We start from the raw sequence: 10,571 nt of genomic DNA on the forward strand, positions 1-10,571 counted from the left end.
CCTTACCTGCTTCAGGCTTCCCGCGAATTAAATGTTCGCGGGAAGCAGGGGAGGGGGCGGAGACTTTGGGACGGGGCGGAGTTGGGGTGGGGGCGGGGCTGGGGGCGGGGCCCCGGGAGTGTCCTCCATTAGGAGGCACAAAATATGGTAACCCTACTCAAAATAGGTATTAGTCTACTAAGAATGTATTTTGTGTTTAGACTCTATAGAATGTATGTAAATTGCTGTATGCATTAATCTTATCTGTAATGTCTCTATTCCAGGCTGTAAAGAAATGTGTAGGTTTTGCTTTGTAACTTTGAAAATGTTTGCTCTAAACTTGTGCACTCAGATGGGAGGAGTGTTCCCCCCCGCCCCCGCCCGTTCAGAAGAACCATCAAAAATCAGATGGGCCATCAAGGAACATCACAATACAAAGGACTGGTGAATGGCTCTATTGCACCTTGGAAATGCTACATGCAAGAAAACTTGTCTTATAGTCTTGGAGGCTGAATGAAGGAAATAAAATAAAGTCACAGGAAAATGTTCCATCTCTTTTCTATTTGAACTCTCAGGCCTTGGCTACACTCGCGGATTCACAGCGCTGCCGCGGCAGCGCTGTGAAGCGCAAGTGTAGTCGCGCCGCCAGCGCTGCGAGAGCTCTCTCGCAGCGCTGCAAGTACTCCACCTCTCCGAGGGGAATAGCTTGCAGCGCTGTGAGCGAGCGTGCAGCGCTGCAGGCGCTGATTACACTGGCACTTCACAGCGCTGCACTTGCTGCGCTCAGGGGTGTGAAAAAACACCCTCCCCCCTGAGTGCAGCGAGTGCAGCGCTGTAAATTGCCAGTGTAGCCAAGGTCTCACAAGGCCAGAGACACTAAACTGAAGTCAGAGATTCCAGGGTTTACCCTTGGGTGGATCTGCCCTGAAAGACATTTTGAATTGACAGATCTTACAACTCTGTCACTCTTAGGATTTAGACTGCAATTCATTTATGTGCATGTTTGCCTGCTTTAACCTGTAAATAACGCTCTCATTTCTTTTTCCTAGTTTATAAATTTCTAGGTAGTTTATTACAGGATTGGCTACAGGCATTGTCTTTGTCTAGGGCACCAACTGATCTGGGGTAAGTCTTTGGGACTGGGAGCAACCTGAATATTTTGTGATTTTTTTAGTGTAACTCAGCTGTTCTCAACCAGGGGTCCAAGGCCCCTGGAAGGCCCCGAGCACATTTCTGGAGGTCTGCAGGGCCGGCATTAGACTCTCTGGGGCCCAGGAAGAAAGCAGAAACCACGCTGCCCCAAGCCCCGCCACCTGGGGCCGAAGGCGAAGTCTAGGCAGCTTCGGTGTGGGGCTATGAGCAATTGCCCTGCTTGCTACCCCCTAATGTAGTCCCTCACTTTTATATGCAGAAAAACAGTTTTTGTGGCTCAGGAAGGCAGTGGAGTTTTTCTAGACTGTTTTGCGGGGGTGGGGGGCAGCGTTCAGAAAGAAAAAGGTTGAGAATCCCTGGTGTAAGTGACCATTTATCACTAAGTCCAGCTTCCCTGGATGACAAGATAAACTGGAGAATCTAAGGGAACCCTGATTAATGGTGTTGAATTTGCAAATGAATTTTAGTTCTGCTGTTTCTCTTTGAAGTCTTTTCTGAAGTTTTTTTGTTCAATGATAGTGACTTTTAAATCTGTAATAGAATGACCAGGGAGATTGAAGTGTTCACTTACTGGCTTATGTATGTTACCATTCCTGATGTCCGATTTGTGTCCATTTATTCTTTTGCAGCGGGACTGTCTGGTTTGGCCAATGTACATGGCAGAGGGGCATTGCTGGCACATGATGGCATATATAACATTAGTGGATGTGTAGGTGAATGAGCCCTTGATGGTGTGGCTGATGTGGTTGGGTCCTCTGATGGTGTCGCCGGAGTAGATATGGGGACAGAGTAGGCAATGAGGTTTGCTACAGGGATTGGTTCCTGGGTTGGTGTTTCTGTGGTGTGGTGTGTAGTTGCTGGTGAGTATTTGCTTCAGGTTGGGGGGTTGTCTGTAAGCGAGGACTGGCCTGCCTCCCAAGGTCTGTGAGAGTGAGGGATCATTTTCCAGGATAGGTTGTAGATTGTGGATAATGCGCTGGAGAGGTTTTAGCTGGGGGCTGTATGTGATGGCCAGTGGTGTTCTGTTATTGTCCTTGTTGGGCCTGTCCTGTAGTAGGTGATTTCTGGGTACCCGTCTTGCTCTGTCAATCTGTTTCCTCACTTCCCTAGGTGGGCACTGTAGTTTTACGAATGCTTGATAAAGATCTTGTAGGTGTTTGTCTCTGTCTGAGGGGTTGGAGCAAATTCGGTTGTATCTTAGGGCTTGGCTGTAGACAATGGATCGTGTGATGTGTCTTGGATGGAAGCTGGAGGCATGTAGGTACGTATAGCGGTCAGTACGTATCCGGTATAGGGTGGTGTTTATGTGACCATCACTTATTTGCACTGTAGTGTCCAGGAAGTGGATCTCTTGTGTGGACTGGTCCAGGCTGAGGTTGATGGTGGGTGGAAATTGTTGAAGTCCAGGTGGAATTCTTCAAGGGCCTCCTTTCCATGGGTCCATATGATGAAGATGTCATCAATGTAGCGCAAGTAGAGGAGGGGCACTAGGGGACAAGAGCTGAGGAAGTGTTGTTCTTTCAGCCATAAAAATGTTGGCATACTGTGGGGCCATATGGGTACCCATAGCAGTGCCACTGACTTGAAGGTATAAGTTGTCCCCAAATCTGAAGTGGTTGTGGGTGAGGACAAAGTCACAAAGCTCAGCCACCAGGCTTGCTGTGGCCTCATCAGGGATACTGTTCCTGACAGCTTGTAGTCCATCCTCATGTGGAATATTGGTGTAAAGTGCTTCTACATCCATGGTGGCCAGGATGGTGTTTTCAGGAAGAACACCAATGCATTGTAGTTTCCTCAGGAAGTCAGTGGTGTCTCAAAGACAGCTGGGAGTGCTGGTAGCGTAGGGTTCCTATACTCACATAGAGCCCTCAGTGTGCAAAGCCCCGGCACTCATGAGCATTCTTTCATAGTGTCTCCAATGCCTCATAGCCACCCTACAACAAACCCGTGTGTTCAGCCACGCACTTCCAAACACACAAACCCTCACATACACTGCCAGTGCCCCGAATGCCCACTTCCCTCAAGTACCCCCATTGCACTCGGAGGTCACTGTACATTCCTTCCTCTCTGCTGTATACATTTCCTACTTTTCCTGCCTCTTTTCAAGGAGAGATTTTCACAAACTAACTTGAGCCAGAGACCATCCTTTCTCCTAAAAGCTGTTCATTTCTAATTTCCCCTGCTGCTGTTGAAGAATTAGGGTACGTCTTCACTACCCGCCGTATTGGCGGGTAGCAATCGATTTATCCGGGATCGATATATCGCATCTCATTAAGACACAATATATCGATCCCCGAACGCGCTCACCGTCGACTCCGGAACTCCACCAGAGTGAGCGGCGGTAGCGCAGTCAACGGGGGAGCCGCGGCCATCGATCCCACACCATCTAGACCCCAGGTAATTCGATCCAAGATACTTCGACTTCAGCTACGCTATTCGCGTAGCTGAAGTTGTGTATCTTGGATCGATTCCCACCCCCCCCAGTGTAGACCAGCCCTAAGAGCCAGAATGAGACCTTTTCCTGCTATCGCTCTGCAACACAGCATAGATCCACAGTTTGTGCCACTGTGCAATCTGTAGCTATGACGACAACTGTAATGTCACAAATCTGTTATTCAGACACCACTGTGGGGTTAAGCACCTTAATGAGAAAGCCATCTGGTGTAAACACAGTTCTAGCTAATTAAAATGTTAAAGTTAATTTAGTGCTAGCAAAAAGCACTGGATTTCCAGTGCAGGGGTTCATAGATTCTAAGGCCACAAGGGAGAATTGTGATCTGATTCCTGTATAACACAGGCCAAAGAACTTCCCAAAATAATTCCTAGAGCAGATCTTTTAGAAAAACATCCAATTGTGATATTAAAATCATCACTGATGGATATTCCACCTTGGTAAATTATTCCAATGATTAATTACTTTCACTATTAAAAATGTACACCTTATTTCCAGTCTGAATGTGTCTAGCTTCAACTTCCAGCCATTGCATCATGTTATACTTTTTTCTGCTAGATTGAAGAGCTCCTTATTAAATATTTGTTCCCCATGTAGATACTTTTACACTGTAATCAAGTCTGTAATTCAAAAAGAATTTGAAGAGCAACTAGCAAAAGACACGAAAACTGACACCAAATTTTTTTTAAGTACACCAGAATCAGGAAGCCTATCAAACAATCAGTGGGGCCACAGGACAATCACCATGCTAAAGGAGAAGTTAAATCAGGGGTTCTCAAACCGGGGGTCAGGACCCCTCAGGGGGTCGTGAGGTTAGAACATGGGGGGTTGCGAGCTATCAACCTCCACCCCAAACCCCGCTTTGCCTCCAGCATTTTTAATGGTGTTAAATATATAAAAAAGTGTTTTTAATTTATAAGGGGGGTCGCACTAAGAATCTTGCTATATGAAAGGGTCACCAGTAAAAAAGTTTGAGAGCAACTGAGCTAAATGAATTCTTTGCATCAGTCTTCACTGATTTACCCCTTCATGTAACACAAGAACCAGGGATCACCTGATGAAATTAATAGGCAGCAGGTTTAAAAGAAACAAAAGGAAGTACTTCTTCACATAATGCAATCAACCTATGGAACTCATTGCCAGAGGATGTTGTGAAGACCAAAAGTATAACTGGGTCAAAAAAGAATTAGATAAGTTCATGGAGGATAGGTCTATCAATAGCTATTAGCTAAAATGGTTAGGGTCAAAACCTCATGCTCTGGATGTCCCTAAGCTTCTGACTGCCAGAAGGCGAGACTGGAGAACAGGGGATGGATCATTTGATAATTACCCTGTTCTGTTCATTCTCTCTGAAGCATCTGGCACCAATCGCTGTTGGATGCAGGGCTAGATGGACTATTGGTCTTACCCAGTATGGCTGTTCTTTTGTTCTTAAGTCTCCCCTTAACCTTCTCTTTTTTTAAACTAAATAGATTGAGCTTTTTGAGTCTGTCACTATAAGGCCTGTTTTCTAATCCTTTGCTCATTCTTGTGGTTCTTCTCTGAACCCTCTCTGATTTATCAACATCCTTCTTGAATTGTGGATACCAGAACTGGACACAGTATTCCAGCAGCGATTACACCAGTGCCAAATACAAAGGTAAAATAACCTCTCTGCTCCTCCTTGAGATTTGCTTCTTTATGTATCCCAGACTCACATTAGCTCTTTTGGCCACAGTGTCACACGGGGAACTCATGTTCAGCTGATTATCCATCACCACCCTCAAATCTTTTTCAGAGTCACTGTTTCCAGTAGGTGTGGTCTATACCCTTTGTTCCTACTTGTATATGTAGCTTTTAGCTGTAATCAAATTCCTATTGTTTGCTTGCATGCATGCAGTTTACCAAGTGATCTAGTTCTCTTCATTATTTGCATCTACCCTGTTCTCTTGGAATCATAGAATATCAGGATTGGAAGGGACCTCAGGAGATCATCTAGTCCAACCCCCTACTTAAAGCCAGGCCAATCCCCAGTAAATCACCCAACAGATTTTTGCCCCATATCCCTAAATGGCCCCCTCAAGGATTAAACTCACCACCCTGGGTTTCACAGGCCAATGCTCAAACCACTGAGCTATCCTCCCTGTGTCATTATTTGCTACTTCCACAATTTTTGAGTCATCTGCAAACTTTATCAGTGATGAGTTTGTTTTCTTCCAGGTCATTGATAAAGACATTAAATAACATAGGGTAGCAGTTCTCAACCAGGGGCCCAGGGTACCCCAGAAGACCACAAGCAGGTTTCAGGGGATCAGCCAAGAAGGGCTGGTATTAGACTCTATGGTGCCCAGGACAGAAAGCCCAACCCTGAGCCCGAGTCCCACCATCCAGAGCTGAAGCCAAAGCTCAAGCAACTTAGCTTCACAGAAACAACAAGGAGTCCGGTGGCACCTTAAAGACTAACAGATTTATTTGGGCATAAGCTTTCGTGGGTAAAAACGTTTTTTACCCACGAAAGCTTATGCCCAAATAAATCCGTTAGTCTTTAAGGTACCACCAGACTCCTTGTTATTTTTGTAGATACAGACTAACACGGCTACCCCGATACTTAGCTTCACAGGGCACCCTGTGGTGTGGGGCCCTAAGCAATTGCCCTGCTGGCTACACCCAAATGCTGTCCTGGGCTTTTATATGCAGAAAAACAGTTGTGGTGGCACAGGTAGACCGTGGACTTTTTATAGCTTGTTGGGGGGGAGGCTCAGAAAGAAAACGTTTGAGAACTCCTGGTGTAGAGCGAAGAAGTTAGAACTGATCCCTGTGGATCCCCACTAGAAACACCCTCACCTGATGATGATTTCCCATTTACAGTTACATTTTGGGACCTATCAATGAGCCAGTTTTTAATCCACTTGTGTGCCATGTTAAATCCCATCACTCTCCTTTTCTAATCAAAACGTCACGCAGCACCAAGTCCAATGCCCTATAGTATATTATGAAATCCTGGTGGCACCACTGAAGTCAACAGGAATTTTGTCATTGACTTCAACGGACCTGAGATTTCACCCTGGGAGCCTACTGTACTGGGGCCTCGGGTTTGGGAGACTCCAGGACATTCAGCCCTCGAGCTCTTTGCCGAGACTACCAGCATGGGAGGTATACGCTCCCCAACTAGGGCCAGGTGTGACGCCAATCCCCCAGCCAGTAGCTAAGCCTGATCGAAGCAGGAGGGGCTGTAACAGCCCAAGCTATTGGGGGGGAGGTCCCTCTGCTTCTAACAAAGGGGGGCCCTGTGCTCCCTTTCCCGGAACCCCTGTCCTTCGGGAACCGAACGGAGGCATTTCACACCGACCACTAGCCCCAGGCTGGCGCGCTCAGGCCCTGGGGCGCCTGGCTGCTGGAGCGCCTCTGCGCTCGCCCAGCGGGCTTGGGAGGAGGAATCGCAGCTGCTCGGGCGGTCTGGCCGGCTTGTTGTCCCTTTACCCTAGCGCCAGTGGCTCCAGGGCCGCCCCAGTGTGTTACTCACCGCCGCCGGCAAAGCCCGTCCCCCTGCCCCGGCCGCCCTGCTCGGCTCGGCTCGCTACAAGTTACAAGTTGGGGCAGCTGCTCGGTGTTGCCGCGGTACAAAACCCGGAGGGCCGCACAGCCAGTGGAACAGCTGGGACTCGGCGGGATCCATTCACACAATCCCGGGCGGAGCCGGGCGCCAGGATTCCGAGCGGATCCGGGTTTTCCACTAGGCTTGAGTTTACATAGAGGGGCGGCTGGTCGCAGTCCGTTCCCCCCTCTTCCCCCCCCCCGCCAGGTCCTGGGAGACACGTAAGAGCGGAACCCAAGCGCTACATCGCTTCTGATCTGACTCCTTTGCACTTCAAGCCTCCCCGTCCCCGCTAACTCTAGGTTAGGCTGTGCTTTTACACCGGGCTCCTGCTGTGGTATTGTTTGGTCCTGCATCCATGAGCCAAACTTGCACCCAGTTCAGCTGCAGAGAGGGGAAAAGTTACTAGCCGTGACTCCACAGGCACTTGCACGTGTCCCTATATAGGTGGGACAGTCCCTAGAGTGGATTCACCCAGTGGGATGGTGTCACAAAGCAACTGTCCTTTCCCCACCTTCCACTCCTGTGTATTTCAATGGCGTTAAAGGGCATCTTCCTGCTTTTCTCTCCTAGCTTTCGAATGCGCACAGCTGTGCCCAGGCGGCATAAAACCCCACACCCTGCTGGTTAACCGTTGAGCTGCCTGATCCTGCTGTCTTTAAGGATATTAGACAAGGCCAATTCTCCACTGCATGGTGGCTCTTTTATGTTGCTCCACTGCCATAAAGGGGCCATATAGCGGGTGGAGCTGGCTTCCCACTTGGCACAGAGCTATATGAAGGGCCAGCATAGTGGGTGTGACAAGGAGGGAAAGCCCAGCACTCCAGCTATGTTTGGCTGCTGCAATGGCCCATAACTTAAGGCTACAATTTTTTCACTGAGGTCAAGGATGTCATAGAATCCACAGATTCCAGCGACCTCCATGACTTCAGCCTGGGCTGGGAGCTGTGGGGCTCACAACCACAATGGGTGGCAGGGGAACCCTGGAGCTCCAAGCTGCCGTGGGCAGTGCGGGGACTCCAGAGCTCAAACCCCTATAGGTGGTGGGGACCCCCAGAGCTTGGAGAGGGTCCCTACAGCTGCCCAGATGCTCCAGGCAATGTGGGGACCCTGCAGCTGAGTTCCCCATTTTGTTATGGATATTTTTAGTAAAAGTCACGGACAGGTCACAGACTTCTGTGAATTTTTCTTTATTGCCCGTGACTTTTACTAAAAATATCCATGACAAAATCTTAGCCTTACCCATAAGGGCCCCCAGAACTGCTCTACCTTTCACCAGAACAAGGCTTAACACTACCTTTGCCCTCCTGATGCCTACTGCTGAGATGGAAGAGGGCAGAATTGCAGTCTGCAAAGCAATGGTCTAACTTCTGTGTTGTGACAAACTGGTTCACCCCATCTCTTAGGCCAAGTAAAAACTCACCAGAGAGGCATTGCTCATCATCCAAACCAAAATAAACTCTTAACTGTAAAAAAAAAAAAAAAAAAAAAAGTGTTTACCTCTTGAGCATCCTGCTTTTGGAAGCAGAAGCACTGGATGTTCCCATGAACAGCTATCACGGTATTTCTGGTATGGATGAAACTAGAGAAGTGCCAGAAATCTCCAGAGGGGTCTGATCTTGTGAGAGTTCCAGGCTAATTAAGCATCTGAACTTTTAGAAACTTATTTATGGATTCCAAGGCCAGAAGGGACCATTGTGATCATCTGCTAGTCTGATGATCTTATATAACACAGGCCATACAACTTCCCTGAAATAATTCCTAAAGCATATTGTTTTAGAAAAACATCCAATCTTGATTTTAAAATTGCCACTAAAGGAGAATCCACCACAACCCTTGGTTAATTGTTCCACTGGTCAATTACCCTCATTGTTAAAAACTTGTACCTCATTTCCAGTTTGAATTTGTCTAGCTTCAACTTCCAGCCATTGCGTCATGTTATACCTTTCTCTGCTAGACTGAGCCCATTACCAAATATTTGTTCCTAATGTAGGTACTTATAGACTGTAATCAAGTCACTCCTTAACCATCTTCTCTGTACAATTTGTGGTTCACACTTGTTAATAGTTGTGAGGCCATGGAGAGAGAAGGTTCCCTAACCATGTTTAATTGTCCTACAAGATGGAGACTCACAGGATGTGAGACAGACCCCTGAAAATCAGACCCAGTGAATTTCAAGACAGGCGGTCACCCCAGTTACCACACCGTTCATGTCTCTGTCATGTAACCCAAGAACCCTAACTGTACAAGTCTACAGATTGGGGTTCCTGGTTCCCTGCACGGGACTTGAGTCCCCTCTCCCCGTCACCAAAACAATCAGAACCCAGTCACAGCAGATATACCACAAGCACAGCACATTGTTACGTGAGACTCAGTGTCTGTTTCTGCCATTTTTGAATTAAATTATGTAATGTGCACATCATTTTATTGGCTCAGGTACTGCTGTGGCTCCCATCATCTCTGCAGTATCTGGGTAATTTATTAATAAATAATGATATTTTGCACTTCTCTAGATCCTTCCATATTAGGATCTCAAAGCAGTTTACAAACATCAGGGAATTAATCCTCACACCCCTCTTGTGAGTCGGGAAAGTGAGTATGGTTGTTTCCATTTTACAGGGGGTGAACCTGAGGCACGGAGAAAAAACTGTTGGTTTTTTTTAAACTGCACAGAGACCTTAATTAAAAATATCTGGGGGGGGGAGGTTGAGGGTTTGTTTGTTTTTTCAAAATAATTCTACAGCTGATGAAATGTGCTTGCCTGACAGAGCTGGAGACTGCAGTCCTCTGTTTATCTGCAGAAGGATGATAAAGACACTGGCTGTGCATGCATCTCACAGCTATCCCCTGCCAGTCTGTCCATTCGTCATAAAAAGGAGGTGACAGCTTTCGGTGGGGGTTAAGTCTTATAGCTCTAGATCCTTAGCTTCTCTGCTGAGACTGCCAACAAACAAACTTTGCCTGGGTAGCCAACCATCCCGTTTGTCTACACTGGGAGGTGCCACCTCGTCGTATTTCTTCTGTGGAACACCATCATTACATGACAGCGTTTGTTTCTTCATCTTGCTAACTTGTTTTACATGCAAACATTAATTGTGGTTTGGTTCTTAGATATGGTTGTGATAACTGCCATCAAGTTCCACAGACTGACATCGTTGTATTGTGCCAATGGATGATGAGGCAAAGCCTGAAATAAATGTGGAATTCTTTAATATTTCTTGGCACACAGGAAAGAGCTGGGAAATGGGGATTGTACAACATATTTCAGTTCCCTGCACTTAGCAGCCTGCATCCCTTAACAAGCACCTGTAACAGTAGGCAGACAGCTGGCTCCTGTGACCACTGTCTTTCATGAGGACCAATGTAGTCCCATCATTTCTTTCTGCTCCCCCTTTGTTTTATCCACGTATTGCC

The 10,571-nt window shown here is 47.2% G+C and overlaps 1 protein-coding gene across 1 annotated transcript in view; it reads right to left on the reverse strand.

The window, feature by feature from the left end:
• Nucleotides 1-10,219, reverse strand: part of LOC117886230 — a 46,169-nt gene extending 35,950 nt beyond the window's left edge. The window contains exon 1 of the mRNA XM_034788287.1: nt 10,132-10,219. Coding sequence (XP_034644178.1) covers nt 10,132-10,219 — 88 coding nt within the window. The remainder of the gene's footprint in view (nt 1-10,131) is intronic.
• Between the last annotated feature and the right edge of the window lie 352 nt (nt 10,220-10,571).

This window comes from Trachemys scripta, chromosome 1 (genome assembly GCF_013100865.1).
Source record: "Trachemys scripta elegans isolate TJP31775 chromosome 1, CAS_Tse_1.0, whole genome shotgun sequence".
NCBI classification, from domain to species: domain Eukaryota; kingdom Metazoa; phylum Chordata; order Testudines; family Emydidae; genus Trachemys; species Trachemys scripta.